This window comes from Phyllobates terribilis, unplaced genomic scaffold (assembly GCF_046119375.1).
Source record: "Phyllobates terribilis strain yellow unplaced genomic scaffold, ASM4611937v1 Scaffold_13__5_contigs__length_258822181, whole genome shotgun sequence".
NCBI lineage: Eukaryota > Metazoa > Chordata > Amphibia > Anura > Dendrobatidae > Phyllobates > Phyllobates terribilis.
Genome location: NW_027362773.1, coordinates 26,169,443 through 26,187,282, shown reverse-complemented (window position 1 = coordinate 26,187,282; position 17,840 = coordinate 26,169,443). Strand labels below are relative to the sequence as shown.

General features: G+C 43.4%; 1 protein-coding gene across 6 annotated transcripts in view; it reads right to left on the bottom strand.

Moving 5' to 3' along the window:
* The window catches only part of SYT7 (synaptotagmin 7), a 752,204-nt gene that overhangs the window by 78,858 nt on the left and 655,506 nt on the right, over nt 1-17,840 (bottom strand). For all 6 annotated transcript variants that reach the window (XM_073657964.1, XM_073657965.1, XM_073657966.1 and 3 more), the window contains one exon: nt 5,562-5,832. In XM_073657964.1, the coding sequence (XP_073514065.1) occupies nt 5,562-5,832 (271 nt within the window). The remainder of the gene's footprint in view (nt 1-5,561; nt 5,833-17,840) is intronic.

Genomic DNA, 17,840 nt, shown 5'->3' with positions numbered 1-17,840 from the left:
TCATTGGGTGCTGGTCACCTGAGCTCACACATAGAGGGTGTATATAAGGTGGGCACCAACTAAGAACAGGGTCAGTTGCAGAGAGAAAGTCAGCAAGCGGAGGAGAAGAGAGACCCAGAGTGAGAGAGGAGAGAGAGAGACCCAGAGGGGGAAACAGAAGAAAAGGACTCCAAGAACCCAAATTAAATCCCCGGGTGAAGAGTCGGCACAGGGTACCGGAACCCAAGCTGGTGGGGGCAAAAACACACCCCAGCCAGAGACCGGAGACCGTGGGCAGCGTTTGCCACGGTCACCCACCACATCCACCACGAAGGCATACCACGTGGAGGGTCAGGGAACCCGAGGCCAAGGGTCTCCCAACAGAAGGCCCGAGGGAGCTGGACCTGGGTGGATCCCTAGTGGGGACGGCCAGAGAAAGGACAGAAGGAGAGCTCAGGGTCACGCTCCGGACTTGCTTGGGGGTTGGCTGGATCCAGGACCTGGTGGACGCAGCACGGCTCGGGAGGTCACTCGAAGCTGGAGTGACCAGAACATCAGCAGTGAGTAAACATCCTAAACTGCATAACCCGACTCTGTCTCTGATTGCCGTCTACACTGCATCACCACAACTCCCATCCTCTGCACCTGATCCCCCTGAGGCTATACCCCACCCGTTGGGGGTTATATCACCAAAGCTGCACCTACACCACCAGCCTCAGCGGACCCTGCTGCAGCGGCGGCCACAGTGACCGCAACACAACGGGTGGCGTAGTCGACATTAAGAACTTGGTAACATCTGTAGGACTGCCACATACAACTGAGTTTGACACCTTGGGCACGGACCGGGTCACAGCCACTCGGAAGACTACAACTCCCATCTGATCCGGCTCCGGATATTCCCCCTAAAGAATATGGCCCAGGGGGCGCGTCATATACACAGAACACTCCTATATACACACATAAGTATACACACAGCACATACACACATATGTATATACAGAACACATGCACACAAATGTATATGCAAATAGCACATAGACACACACATTCATACATATAAGTATATAAAAAAGCACACACATAGACACTATAAAGGACTTACCAACTTGGGTTCTGCTGTTCAGTTCTTGAAGACTCCCGCAGGGTACATGAAGATCAGTCACATAACCAAAGGTCCTGCTGCACTTTTATCATCAAAAACTGCACTGATATTGCTTATCAGTGCAATTTCTGCCTGTTATCACTGGGAGTTCTCATGGGGATGGGGGCCTTGCCCACCCTGAACACCCGACCCTGCACACATATGTACACAAGGAGCACATAAAAATGTATACACAGAGCACATACACATATCTACACAGAGCACATACACCCACATGTATACACAGAGCACTCCTATATACACACATATGTATACACACAGCACATACATACACACATATGTATATACAGAATTCATGAACACAAATGTATAAATGAATAGCAAATAGGCACACACATACACACTTATATACAGAGTGCACATAAATACACATGTGTTGTCACCAAAGATCGATGCTTTTAACATCAGAAACTGTACTGATAATGCTGGAGTGGTATTATCAGTGCAGTTTCCGCTTGTTATTCCTGGGGGCCCTTATGGTGATGGGCAATTGGTTGACCATTATCCCCCCCCCCCATAACAATGGCACTGTATATAAATCATATTTAGTAAATATTGGTCTATATAAATGTAAATGACAGGTTTTGCTTTCAAATCTGTTGAATAAATGGAAATTAAATGGTGAGTTGTGTTTAAACATAGGGCGTGGGTTAGAAGTGGATCATTTGCACTTCTTGGTGTTTATCCAGTGCATAAAACAAACATTGAGCACTACAGGACAAATACTGTGATCCTTCTTGAGTCAACTTTAGAAAACCACAAGCTTGCACTTGCTTCTTGCTATTACATTTTATTTCTTCCCTACAATGTATCACCTATCTGTAAAACAAAGTACACAAACTCCCCATATATTAAGAACATTAATAATGTTAGGTGGTCTCGCTCTAAAAATGTATTTAATACATGTTCTATGTTATAAACTGAGACCACCACTGGTCTTTACAACAAAGGAACAGAGACCCTCAACTAAGTGCTGTGTGGAGAGCAGCCAGCAGCTTTTCTGCTCCTTCGTTCTAGTGAACAGAGGGTGATATATTATTTTTTCTGTTAAAACCACCAATCAATCACCTAAGACCCCTTGATCAATTATACATTATCTATGGGTAGATTGTGTATAGCCCTCAATGTCATTATTATTTTGAAACGCATCCAGTTTTTTTTTTTTTTTTTTTAAAGGGAACCTGTCTGTCGACTTATTTACTAAATGTCTCTTAAGGCCCCGTCACATTTAGCGATGCTGCAACGATCCCGACAACGAGACGACCTGTGAGGGATCGTTGCTGCGTCGCTCTGTGGTCGCTGGTGAGCTGTCAAACAGGCAGGCTCACCAAGGATCAGGGGAGCAGCGACATCGTGGAAAGAATCTTTCCACGATGTCCTGCTCCTGGTTACGAGCCTGCTGAAGCAGGAGCAGGCTGGTAACTATGGTAACCATCGGGTTACTAGGGGCACACGCGCTCCTAGTAACCCGTTGTTTATCATGGTTACCACTCTGCTACAGTGAGCTGGAGGTTACCGCTCACCGTAGCAGGCTCGTGACCATGATAAACAACGGGTTGCTAGGTGCGCGTGTGCCCCTAGTAACCCAATGTTTATCATGGTTACCAGCCTGATCGTTGGTCCCGCTGGTCACACACAGCGATGTGTGCTGACCAGCGGGAGGGCAACGACCAAAAAATGGTCCAGGACACTTTGCAGCGATCAGCGACCTCACAGCAGGGGCCTGATCGCTGCAAAGTGTCACACATAGCGACATCGCTGGTGAGGTCGCTGTGGCGTCACCAAAACCGTGACACAGCAGCGATCTCGCTAGCGATCTCGCTATGTGAGACGGGGGCTTTAGTCCTTTATAAGGTTCAAAGAAGGAATAAATCACGTACCAGTCCTTTGTATTGACCACATATGTATTTATACTTACAAATGAGATCACCTCTGAGCCATCTTTTTTTGTAAACTAAACAAGCCCAAGTTTTCTAACCTCTCATTAAAAAAGAGACAGGTTAGGTGCCAATTGTATTTAACAGGAAAATTTGCTTCCTCCCTCTAAAAGATCACGGCTCTGCACAGATACATCACAACGTATGCTAATGAAAAGAAAATATTCAGAATATGCCAAGAGTCTCTGAAGGTAAATTATATAATTAAATATTCCTAATAATGAAAACACTTATCCAACCAACAAGTTGGTGACAAGTGTCTCGGAAACAGGTTGGATACACATTAGTGGAAGAAACACAAATATTTATGTGAAAAAAAGATTATTAACATTTTGTAAAAATATAAATGCTGCTAGCTGTAAAGTCATCATCAGCAAGAGCAAAGACTGCAGCAGCACTGAAATTTACTAGGTTCAAGCCAAGTCCCTACTACTAGAGGGAATACCCCTGGATGTACAATTTTTTTATAAAGAAAAACCTATTTATTTGAAATAGAGTATTCATTGATTGTGGATACTGTTGACAAAACCGTATCGCAATGGTAAAGAACCATTAAACTTGATCATTGTGACAAAACAGCATCTTATCTTAATCTGCCAAACATCTAGATTTGTTAAGCCAAGAAAAATACACTATTGTGTTTGTGCATTTAATCAATTTACATAGTTGGTATAGCAGGGGGCTCTTGTAAATCAACGTCTAGCTCGCTTTAGTATAATATGTAATTAGCATATTAACACACATTATTGAATTCCGAACCAAGCCAAGTCAACATTCAGGTTTATATACATAATAGTATGTCCTTCTTGACCAGCCACAGAAATACACATACATTCACAAGCCAACACAAACACAACAGTGTATTTCTCTTGGCTTAACAAATCTAGATGTCTGGCTGATTAAGATTAGAAGCTGTTTCGTCATAATCATGTACTTGACATTTTACCCTTTACTATCCAATATTAACTGTATGCATCATCATCTGTTATATGTGAAAGTGGCTCATAATGGCTCACCATACCAGCACAATATAGTGTGATCATTTGAATAGGGGTTGGATCTGGAATACCAGGCCGCGTTCACCATAGAAATGATGGAACTGGTGTGTTCCGGCCGCATCTCTGAACTTCTGGCCAGCGTGGGTAACAGCTGATTGGCGGGGGTGCCTGGTATCGCACCTCCACTGATTAGATATTGATGGTGCAAACTAAGGATGAGCCATCAATAAAAAAAGTAGCAGCCAACCCCATAATTAAATGGTTATCTGAGTTAATTAAAAAAGCTCCACACAGCTAAAATTAAGGTAATATATCCTTACCCATTTCATCCCTACAGGTCCAGTGTCACATCCCCAATTCTGCAGCAGTCACATCTCGTAAACCCCCACATACTGCATACTGTGACTGGCAGCAGTGGTCACATGGTGTATACAGGGTTTTACTCCTCCAGGGTAGACACGAGACAGCAGTGACGACCAAGTATGGATTTTGTCAGGGATGAATGGGTGAATATAAATTATTAACTTACTTTATATGTATTGCTGTCTGTCTGTAACCTATTTTAATTAACCCCTTTAATTAAACTATTTGAAAACATACAACTCTAAAGGATTATACAAGAATGAAGACCATTAGATGAAAGAGTCTGGAGTACGTGGATTTGTTATCTCATCAGAGGACAATATTTCAATTGTGGTGGGTGGGCTTTACTATGTCGGGAGTTTTAAAATTCAGTGATTAGGGATGAGCGGACCCATGGAAGTTCAGGTTCTGGTACCGGAACTGTACTAGAACGTGAACCTGATCCTGAACCCCGTTGAAAATAATGGGGACCCTAACTTTGGAGCTGGAATATTCATATTCATTCTCTCTTTCTCGCTCATATAATTTCCAGGAATTGGATTTACCCACAACTCTGCTTTTTCTTCACTCTTGAAGAAGAGCAGTACAAAAATCTCATAATGGACATTTTTTATTTAAATGTTCATTCTCCGACATTGAATGTTATCACATATCTTAAGATCAGTGACGCACCGACCGCCACGACCCACACCAATCCCAAGAACAGGCTTTGAATGACGCTATGTTGATGCATGTGCACCACTGCTCCATCTATTTTCTATGGGACTGCTGGAAGAAAGCTCTGCTTTTTCTGCCAGTCCTATGGAGAATGCACATGAGCAGCCACCTCTCAATTCTGCTGTGACATTTCAGAGCCCCTTTTTCAAGACCCTTTGGGTAAGTGATAATGTTTATTGTGGGGAATAACCTTTTGACAATCATGTAATATTATCTCAACGTTTCAATGGAGGTGAAACTTTAATACTTCTGTTAGTCCTACAGAAAATCTGAGAGGATCTAATTCCTCTCTATGATTTCCATTTTTTTGGTCCAAAACCATAGTTAGACCTTTGATGTACTATTATCTGGTAAGTAAAGCAGGGGCAAAGAAACCCTTCATCCCCTCCACCTTGTGCATCTCACCCTCGAAGAGGAAAGTCTCGTTCCAATGTGGGTTGAGGTTTTTCCTCTTCACCTTGGTCTCCAGCTTGTGCTTCTTGTCAGGCAGTAGATAAATCTTCACAAATGGATCGCTGGTTCCACTAAAGTCCTTGGCTGGTAGCTCCTGTGCCTTCATAATCTTTACAGTGAGAGTAGATTCCTGGAAGTTGTAGCCCACACTGAACTGAATCCGGCCAAGAGTCTCCCGTCCTGAGCTGTCATGACCATCTTCTTCATCTGACCCTGGAGATAGCTATAAGAAAAAGAAAGCAGGTTCAACTTTAAGACTAGAATCTCAAATTGGTCTAATACAAGAGTAAGGAAGATTGGTTAAAGAGGCTTTACAATATTCTCTATGTCAACTAGATGGCAATAACAAAATGCAGCTTTCAGATCATGTTATTTTCAGCATGAGAATACTCAAAGGTCATACTAGTGCCTTGGGCCAACACTTCTATTACCTAACCCCCCAATCTGAGGTTTTCCACCATTTAAGCCTTCATACATCAAGGCCTGGCACATTATACAATTTGACATTCTAAAATTAACAATGCTCCATTTTCTTCATTGTGTGATGGCATTTCCATGTGGGTTATGACAACAGCAGAGGTCATTGTCACATTACTGCAGACCTACTGATGTATACATTGCATAACGTACAGATGTGGAGCGGTAAGGGGGACATCAAGGTCAATGCTACAGACAATATAAAAATACCTTACACAAAATATCCATTTAAGTTTTGTTACGATCTGATACAATCATTCACTTAATGATTTCATACAAAACATTTTTTATTTGCTTTTTTTTATTTGTCAGGTAGCCTAGACTTTTGCTAATCAGTTGAAAGGATAGTTATCAGTACTAACAATATTATTTATAGTCACTAAGGATATTATCATCCTGGCGTGTGAAGATCAGGACTTCCATCCTTCCACTAGGGTCTTACACTGACTATATAGGGTGTGATTTTTCAGCATTATACATATCAGCCTACAAAGGGTTAAGATATTGAGTATTTCTGATGACCGGAAGTTTGTATGATTTTTATGATATTTTGGAAAAATGTAAAATTAAAACTGCACAGGTCTGTAAGGATCAAACAACGCGTATAACAATTTTACTTTTTTTGCCTTAAAGGAAATCTTTTAGCAGGTTTTTTTGATATGTAATCCAAGAGCAGCACCATGTGGGAGCTGATACCCTGATTCCAGTGATGTCACACATGATGGTCTGCGTGCTTTCATTTTGATACAATCATTGTTCTTTCTGTTGTAAATACAGCAGTGCTTTGAATGCTGAGCCCTGTATAACCCCGCCCATACCACTGATTGCCAGCTTTCTGTGAACACTCTGCATAGGCAGAAAAGTGCCAATCACTGGTGGTTATACAGAGCAGTTAACTAGGAGGCACGAGACGCCTAGTCCTGTAGTGACAATATCCTGCTGTTAAAATACTTGTATTGAAACAACAACACACAGGCTAGTAAGTGACACATCACTGGAATCAGTGTCTCAACTCCTACATCATGATGCTCTCATATTTCATCAAACTTTTGAATTGAGAGATTCTGCTGGGCATGAACATTGTTTTCCCTCTGAAATGAATAAAAGTTACAGAAACCAAGAAGAAGAGGAAAAACTCTTAAAAACAAGTATTTGTAATTAATTGTCTCTGCAGTAAATCCTGACATGAGGGAAAGTTGAGTATAACTAGAAGAAATCCTTCAGACAACCACAATACACAGTATCTCCTGTATCATATTGATCCTTATCGCAGAATGAAGCAGAGTTGGGCATATACAGCATGACCACCACTCTAATGGTTTTCTATGAGGAGTTTTGTTATGTAGATGGAGGCAAAATTTGATCAAATTCAGTCAGAGACAGCGACACAGAAGTTCTGTTCAAACAAAGTTTCCCCTGTTCTTCATTGATGATGTAAAAAATGAATGCAAAGCTCTTGGCTGAGCACTAACTACTAGTGTTGAGCCACCCCCGTAGTGTTCGGGTTCGGTTCGGTTCGTCGAACACCGGGATGTTCGAGGAACTGTTCGTCGAACTGTTCGTCGAACACCTTAGAACACCGTCGAACACCGTTAAAACCAATGGCAGGCAAACAAAAACACATAGAAACACATAGAAAACACCTTCAAAGGTGTCCAAAAGCTGACAAACTGCTCAGAAGACGCTTTCTTTAAAAAAGCCGGCCGGCAATTCAGCAGCGGCATACACCGGTACCCGACAATTTAGACAAGAAGGAATAGAGCCTCACACATAGATTAGATAGATAGAAACATGTCAGTCACATATATATGAAGTACAGTGACAGTGTTGCTTACTGTACTTGTCATTTAGTGTAAAGGATTTATTAAAAAATATAATAGTGTTTTCATGCACTGTCTCTTTAAAAAAGCCGGCCGGCAATTCAGCATCTGTACCCGACAATTTATAACAGACAGAATAGAGCTTCACACATAGATTAGATAGATAGAAACATGTCAGTCACATATATATGAAGTACAGTGACAATGTTGCTTACTGTACTTGTCATTTAGTGTAAAGGATTTATTAAAAAAAATAATAGTGTTTTCATGCACTGTCTCTTTAAAAAAGCCGGCCGGCAATTCAGCATCTGTACCCGACAATTTATAACAGACAGAATAGAGCTTCACACATAGATTAGATAGATAGAAACATGTCAGTCACATATATATGAAGTACAGTGATAGTGTTGGTTACTGTACTTGTCATTTAGTGTAAAGGATTTATTAAAAAAAATAATAGTGTTTTCATGCACCGTCTCTTTAAAAAAGCCGGCCGGCAATTCAGCATCTGTACCCGACAATTTATAACAGACAGAATAGAGCTTCACACATAGATTAGATAGATAGAAACATGTCAGTCACATATATATGAAGTACAGTGACAGTGTTGCTTACTGTACTTGTCATTTAGTGTAAAGGATTTATTAAAAAATATAATAGTGTTTTCATGCACCGTCTCTTTAAAAAAGCCGGCCGGCAATTCAGCATCTGTACCCGACAATTTATAACAGACAGAATAGAGCTTCACACATAGATTAGATAGAAACATGTCAGTCACATATATATGAAGTACAGTGATAGTGTTGGTTACTGTACTTGTCATTTAGTATTAAAATAAAGGATTTATTATTAAAAAAAATTGGCGTGGGGTTCCCCTTAATTTTAGTCTCTAGCGGAGGTTAAGCAGACAGCTGGGGCAGATGTTTGAAGCCTGGGAAGGGGGTAATACCCACGGAGCTTCCCAGGCTACTAATATCAGCCCCCAGCTGAATACATAGCCTTTACTAGCTATTAAAATGGGGGACCCCCTCAAAAAAATGACGTGGGGTCCCCCCTAATTTAATAGCTAGCAAAGGCTAGGCAGACAGCTGGGGGCTGATATTAATAGCCCAGGAAGGGTGCCATGAATATTGGCCCCCTCCCAGGCTAGAAACACCAGCCGTCAGCCGCCCCAGAAATGGCGCATTCATAGGATGCGCCAATTCTGGCACTTAGCCTCGCTCTTCCACGCTGCCCTGTAGCGGTGGCAGGGGGTAATAGAGCTGGGGTTGATGTCAGCTTATAATGCCAGCTGACATCAAGCCCAGGTTAGTAATGGAGAGGCGTCTATAAGACACCCCCATTACTAACCCCATAGTCAAAGTTAAAAGAAAACACAAACACCCAGAATAAAGTCCTTTAATTGAAATAAAGACACAATCCTTTATTGTTCTAAATTAAACCATACTTACCATCACACCCATTCCAGCTGAAGCCAACGATCTCCTGCAATAAAAGAAAAATAATAAAGCAACATCATCCTTACCTTTCCATGGTTCCCACGACAGCTTCAGCTCTGCTACATCGAGATGACAGGCTGGACCGCAGCAGAACGCCGCCATCCAGCCTGTCATCCCGCAGACACTGAGAAGAGCAGGCTTGCTTGCGCTCCACATTGTCTCTCTGTGACGGCATAAAGATGAGACGAGTTCATGTCCAATGAACTCGGCGCACCTCATGCACGTCACTGACAGCGTGGGAGAATTCTCCTGCACTCAGCGCTTCAGCGTGAGAATTCTCCCACGCTGAAGCGCTGAGTGCAGGAGAATTTTCCCACGCTGTCAGTGACGTGCATAAGGTGAGCTCATGTCCAATGAACTCAGCTCACCTCCTGCACGTCACTGACAGCGTGGGAGAATTCTCCTGCACTCAGCGCTTCAGTGTGAGAATTCTCCCACGCTGAAGCGCTGAGTGCAGGAGAATTTTCCCACGCTGTCAGTGACGTGCATGAGGTGAGCCGAGTTCATTGGACATGACCTCGGCTCATCTTTATGCCGTCACAGCCAGACACTGCAGAGCGCAAGCAAGCCTGCGCTTCTCAGTGTCCGCGGGATGACAGGCTGGATGGCAGCGTTCTGCTGCGGTCCAGCCTGTCATCTCGATGTAGCAGAGCTGAAGCTGTCGTGGGAACCATGGAAAGGTAAGGATGATGTTGCTTTATTATTTTTCTTTTATTTCAGGAGATCGTTGGCTTCAGCTGGAATGGGCGTGATGGTAAGTATGGTTTAATTTAGAACAATAAAGAATTGTGTGTTTATTTCAATTAAAGGACTTTTTTCTGGGTGTTGTGTTTTTTTTAAATACTTTACTAGAAATTCATGGTGGTCATGTCTAATATTGGCGTGACCCCATGAATTTTGGGCTTAGGGCCAGCTGATAATGCCAAGCTGGCCCTAACCCCTTTATTACCCAGTGAGCCACCGCATCAGGGCCCTGGATGAGTTGGGTACAGCGCCAGAAGATGGCGCTTCTATGAACGCGCCATTTTCCGGGGTGGCTGCGGACTGCAATTTGCAGCGGGGGTGGCCCAGAAAGCTTGGGCCTCCCTGCGCTGCGGATTCCAGCCCCCAGCTGCCTAGTTGTACCTGGCTGGACACAAAACAGGGCGAAGCCCCACGTCAATTTTCTTTTAATTATTTCATGAAATAATTAAGAAAAAAAGGGCTTCCCTATATTGTTCTGTCCGGCCAGGTACAAATAGGCAGCTGGTGGTTGGGGGCTGCCCGTTCCTGCCTGCTGTACCTGGCTGGACACAAATATAGTGCGAAGCCCCACGTCAATTTTTTTTTAATTATTTCATGAATTTCCTGAAATAATTTAAAAAAATTGAAGTGGGGCTTCGCACTATATTTGTGTCCAGCCAGGGTACAGCAGGCAGGAACGGGCTGCCCCCAACCACCAGCTGCCTATTTGTACCTGGCCGGACACAACAATATAGGGAAGGCCTTTTTTTCTTAATTATTTCATGAATTTCATGAAATAATTAAAAAAAATTGAAGTGGGGCTTCGCACTATATTTGTGTCCAGCCAGGTACAGCAGGCAGGAACGGGCTGCCCCCAACCACCAGCTGCCTATTTGTACCTGGCCGGACACAACAATATAGGGAAGGCCATTTTTTCTTAATTATTTCATGAATTTCATGAAATAATTAAAAAAAATTGAAGTGGGGCTTCGCACTATATTTGTGTCCAGCCAGGTACAGCAGGCAGGAACGGGCTGCCTCCAACCACCAGCTGACTATTTGTACCTGGCCGGACACAACAATATAGGGAAGGCCTTTTTTTCTTAATTATTTCATGAATTTCATGAAATAATTTAAAAAAAAAAACGTGGGGCTTCGCCCTATTTTTGTGTCCAGCCAGGTACAACTCGGCAGCTGGGGGCTGGAATCTGCAGCGCAGGGAGGCCCAAGCTTTTTGGGCCCCCCCCGCTGCAAATTGCAGTCCGCAGCCACCCCGGAAAATGGCGCGTTCATAGAAGCGCCATCTTCTGGCGCTGTACCCAACTCATCCAGGGCCCTGGTGCGGTGGCTCACTGGGTAATAAAGGGGTTAGGGCCAGCTTGGTATTATCAGCTGGCCCCAAGCCCAAAATTCATGGGGTCACGCCAGTATTAGACATGACCGCCATGAATTTCTAGTAAAGTATTTAAAAAAAACACAACACCCAGAAAAAAGTCCTTTAATTGAAATAAACACACAATTCTTTATTGTTCTAAATTAAACTATACTTACCATCACGCCCATTCCAGCTGAAGCCAACGATCTCCTGCAATAAAAGAAAAATAATAAACCAACCTCATCCTTACCTTTCCATGGTTCCCACGACAGCTTCAGCTCTGCTACATCGAGATGACAGGCTGGACCGCAGCAGAACGCTGCCATCCAGCCTGTCATGCCGCAGACACTGAGAAGAGCAGGCTTGCTTGCGCTCCTCAGTGTCTCGCTGTGACGGCATCCAGATGAGCCGAGTTCATGTCCAATGAACTCAGCTCACCTCATGCACTTCACTGACAGCGTGGGAAAATTCTCACGCTGAAGTGCTGAGTGCAGGAGAATTCTCCCACGCTGTCAGTGACGTGCATGAGGTGAGCTCATGTCCAATGAACTCAGCTCACCTCATGCACCTCACTGACAGCGTGGGAAAATTCTCCTGCACTCAGCGCTTCAGCGTGAGAATTTTCCCACGCTGTCAGTGACGTGCATGAGGTGAGCCGAGTTCATTGGACATGACCTCGGCTCATCTTTATGCCGTCACAGAGAGACAATGTGGAGCGCAAGCAAGCCTGCTCTTCTCAGTGTCTGCGGGATGACAGGCTGGATGGCGGCGTTCTGCTGCGGTCCAGCCTGTCATCTCGATGTAGCAGAGCTGAAGCTGTCGTGGGAACCATGGAAAGGTAAGGATGAGGTTGCTTTATTATTTTATTTTTATTACAGGAGATCGTTGGCTTCAGCTGGAATGGGTGTGACGGTAAGTATGGTTTAATTTAGAACAATAAAGAATTGTGTCTTTATTTCAATTAAAGGACTTTATTCTGGGTGTTTGTGTTTTTTTTAACTTTGACTATGGGGTTAGTAATGGGGGTGTCTTATAGACGCCTCTCCATTACTAACCTGGGCTTGATGTCAGCTGGCATTATAAGCTGACATCAACCCCAGCCCTATTACCCCCTGCCACCGCACCAGGGCAGCGTGGAAGAGCGAGGCTAAGTGCCAGAATTGACGCATCCTATGGATGCGCCATTTCTGGGGCGGCTGACGGCTGGTGTTTCTAGCCTGGGAGGGGGCCAATATTCATGGCACCCTTCCTGGGCTATTAATATCAGCCCCCAGCTGTCTGCCTAGCCTTTGCTAGCTATTAAATTAGGGGGGACCCCACGTTATTTTTTGGGGGGGGGTCCCCATTTTAATAGCTAGTAAAGGCTATGTATTCAGCTGGGGGCTCATATTAGTAGCCTGGGAAGCTCCGTGGGTATTACCCCCTTCCCAGGCTTCAAACATCTGCCCCAGCTGTCTGCTTAACCTCCGCTAGAGCCTAAAATTAAGGGGAACCCCACGCCAATTTTTTTTAATAATAAATCCTTTATTTTAATACTAAATGACAAGTACAGTAACCAACACTATCACTGTACTTCATATATATGTGACTGACATGTTTCTATCTATCTAATCTATGTGTGAAGCTCTATTCTGTCTGTTATAAATTGTCGGGTACAGATGCTGAATTGCCGGCCGGCTTTCTTAAAGAGACGGTGCATGAAAACACTATTATTTTTTTTAATAAATCCTTTACACTAAATGACAAGTACAGTAAGCAACACTGTCACTGTACTTCATATATATGTGACTGACATGTTTCTATCTATCTAATCTATGTGTGATTCTCTATTCCTTCTATTCTAAATTGTCGGGTACCGATGCTGAATTGCCGGCCGGCTTTTTTAAAGAGACGGTGCATGAAAACACTATTATTTTTTTTGATAAATCCTTTACGCTAAATGACAAGTACAGTAAGCAGCACGTTCACTGTACTTCGTATATATGTGGCTGACATGTTTATATCTATCTAATCTATGTGTGAAGCTCTATTCTTTCGGTTCTAAATTGTCGGGTACCGGTGTATGCCGCTGCTGAATTGCCGGCTTTTCATGTTTCACTGTTGGCACTGTTCCCATCGATTTGGGCAATCACTGTAATGCCACAACCACCATGGCTGTGGCATTACAGTGAGTGGCAGACAATCCCTGCATGATTGGTGCTCTAAATAGCGCCAGACATGCAGGACACGCTTTTGGTGCACGAACAGTTATCGAACATAACCTCGAACAGCCGAATTTTTTGCAAATCGTTCGGGTTCGTCGAACAACTCGAACACCGCCCAAAACAGCTCGAATTTGAGATTGGCGAACAGTTCTAGTCGAACACCGCTCATCTCTACTAACTACACCTTAGCGTCCCTGACTATACATCCAACTTTCCAGAATCCTTATACCTCATCCAACTTTTCCTGGATGAAATATGCTGTATAATTCCTGGTGCCTTGTATATATGTGAGATGAAATATCTCAATCCCCCTCTACTTGTTCTGTTATTTCACAGGGTCTATGGGAGGGATAATGCACGTGCTGTGGCATAACTAGAGTCTGATGGCCCCAGTGTAAAATTTGGACCTGAGCCCCCACCTCCATGTTGGTAAGATGTATGGGCCTTTGTAGGGCTTTAGATCCTATAAATACATATGTATTCACACTCCATGCAATAATGTCCCCCATTGGTAATAATGTTCCCCATCCTGGCCCCTTTCTGTAATAATGTCCCCCATCATGGCCGCTTTCTGTAATACTGTCCCCCATCCTGGCCCCTTTTGGTAATAATGTTCCCCATCCTGGCACCTTTTCGTAATAATGTCCCCCAACCTCGCCCCTTTCTGTAATACTGTCCCCCATCCTGGCCCCTTTGTTAAATAATGTTCCCCATCTTGGCCCCTTTCTGTAATAATGTTCCCCAACCTCGCCCCTTTCTGTAATACTGTCCCCCATCCTGGCCCCTTTTGTGTAATAATGTTCCCCATCCTGGCCCCTTTCTGTAATAATGTTCCCCATCCTGGCCGGTCTGTAAAAATGTCCTCCATCCTAGCTCCTTTGTGTAATAATGTCCCCCAACCTGGCCCCTTTGTTTAATAATGTTCCCCATCTTGGCTCCTTTCTGTAATAATGTTCCCCATCCTGGCCCCTGTCTGTAATAATGTCCCCCATACTGGCCCCTTTCTGTAACAATGTCCCCCATCCTGGCCCCTTTCAGTAATAATGTTCCCCATCCTGGCCCCTGTCTGTAATAATGTCCCCCAACCTGGGCCTCTTTCTGGCATAATATCCATTCTGCTGCTCTTTTTCAACACATTAAAAAAAAATAAACTATTCTTCTTACCTACCCCAGCTCCCACGATGTGCGAGTCCTCTTCTGCAGCCTGTAGCTGACTTTGGCGTGCCAGCCATGGGCAGTGCATTACGTCACTGCCATGCGCCACTTGAGACCGGCCTGCCGACAGCTGCCGGCCGCTGATTGTGATTGGCCAGCGATGTGTATTGCAGTGCAGGGAGCCGGCGGACTCACATCCAGCTGAAATAGGCGCTGGCGTCGGCAGGCTTCTTTACCACAAGGGCACCGTCACTGTCGCACCCTGTGTGACTGCGATCATTACGCCTCGGTGTGTATGTGTGACCACTGCGCAGGAAGGTAGTGAATAGAAAGGTGGTCACATATACATGGGGCAATGGACCACTGATCCCCTGATCACAAACTAATCATGTATTGTTAGTGGGATAATCCTACATGATGCCATTATTTGGGCCCCACAAGGTGAACAGACGGTACAAGGTGCATTGATGGCCTTGCACATGAAGTAGCAGAGCCCTGCGTATATGTATAAAGGATAATTTATCATAAAGAAAGAAACACACATTCATGACGAGAAGTATTTGGAGCTGGAGAGAACTATATTTAGCATAGACATATGCCCTAGTGAGAAGAAACCTGAAAATTAAAGTGCTGGGAGCAAAACGCAGTGACAATCTCAATAGCGTCCTGCTGTGAATGAATGAATGAGATATAACCTTAAATTGTGCCGGTTTTGGAGCTGAATGCAGACACTTAGAGAGCCGAGGATGCCGATCCTGACACATTTATCTTATTGTTGGATTGCGGCGGTGACCTCTATTCTAATGGTATCTGATATAAAGTATCAGGACATTACCATACATACAATGAATATATACAGTTATATGAAAAAGTTTGGGCACCCTTATTAATCTTAAGCTTAATGTTTTATAAAAATTGGTGTTTTTGCAACAGCTATTTCAGTTTGATATATGTAATAACTGTTGGATACAGAAATGTTTCTGCCTTGAAATGAGGTTTATTGTACTAACAGAAAATGTGCAATCTGCATTCAAACAAAATTTGACAGGTGCATAAGTGTGGGCACCCTTATCATTTTCTTGTTTTAAATACTCCTACCTACTTTTTACTGACTTACTAAAGCACTTTTTTTGGTTTTGTAACCTCATTGAGCTTTGAACTTCATAGCCAGGTGTATGCAATCATGAGAAAAGCTACTTAAAGTGGCCACTTGCAAGTTGTTCTCCTGTTTGAATCTCCTCTGAAGAGTGGCATCATGGGCTCCTCAAAACAACTGTCAAATGATCTGAAAACAAAGATTATTCAACATAGTTGTTCAGGGGATGGATAGAAAAAGCTGTCTCAGAGATTTAACCTGTCAGTTTCCACTGTGAGGAACATAGTAAGGAAATGGAAGAACACAGGGACAGTTCTTGTTAAGGCCAGAAGTGGCAGGCCAAGAAAAACATCAGAAAGGCAGAGAAGAAGAATGGTGAGATCAAAGACAATCCTCAGACCACCTCCAGAGAGCTGCAGCATCAACTTGCTGCAGATGGTGTCACTGTGCATCGGTCAACTATACAACGCACTTTGCACAAGGAGAAGCTGTATGGGAGAGTGATGCAAAAGAAGCCGTTTCTGCAAGCACGCCACAAACAGAGTCGGCTGAGGTATGCAAAAGCACATTTGGAGAAGCCAATTTCTTTTTGGAAGAAGGTACTGTGGACTGATGAAACCAAGATTGAGTTGTTTGGTCATACAAAAAGGTGATATGCATGGCGGCAAAAAAACACAGCATTCCAAGAAAAACACTTGCTACCCACAGTAAAATTTGGTGGAGGTTCCATCATGCTTTGGGGCTGTGTGGCCAATGTCGGCACCGGGAATCTTGTTAAAGTTGAGGGACGCATGGATTCCACTCAGTATCATCAGATTCTTGACAATAATGTTCAAGAATCAGTGACAAAGTTGAAGTTACGCAGGGGATGGATCTTTCAGCAAGACAATGATCCAAAACTCCGCTACAAATCTATTCAGGCATTCATGCAGAGGAACAATTACAATGTTCTGGAATGGCCATCCCAGTCCCCAGACCTGAATATCATTGAACATCTGTGGGATCATTTGAAGAGGGCTATCCATGCTCGGCGACCATCAAACTTAACTGAACTGGAATTGTTTTGTAAAGAGGAATGGTCAAAAATACCTTCATCCAGGATCCAGGAAATCATTAAAAGCTACAGGAAGCGACTAGAGGCTGTTATTTTTGCAAAAGGAGGATCTACAAAATATTAATGTCATTTTTCTGGTGAGGTGCCCATACTTATGCACCTGTCAAATTTTGTTTGAATGCAGATTGCACATTTCCTGTTAGTACAATAAACCTCATTTCATGGCAGAAGCATTACTGTGTCCAACAGTTATTACATATATCAAACTGAAATAGCTGTTGCAAAAACACCAATTTTTATAAAACATTAAGCTTAAGATTAATAGGGGTGCCCAAACTTTTTCATATAACTGTATATATATATATATATATATATATATATATATATACACACACAGCAAGTCCACAATGTGTCAGGGACATCAGTGGGACATTGGCGCATTGTCACCTTCTCTGCTGTCTCTTAGGTGTGAAACAATGTAGCACTGACACTTACCTAGGCGGTTTGACAGCATGAATGACACATCTGTCACTTAAAATATGCAATTGCCTTGGATCAATTAGTTGGTTTTTTTTATTTATTAATTTACAACCATTCCTATCAGGGCTCGCTCACACTGGAGTATAACACGGCCGAGTGCTATCCAATGCTTTATCGGATAGCACTCAGCCCAATGTAATACTATGGGGAAGTGCAGATCTGTATGTGAAAAAAATCACAATAGATCACATACACCCATACATGTCTATGGGTGCGTGTGAAACATCAGACTGCACTCGGATGTCATCTGAGTGCAGTCCGATTACTGGAATGGAGGAGATAGAGAAA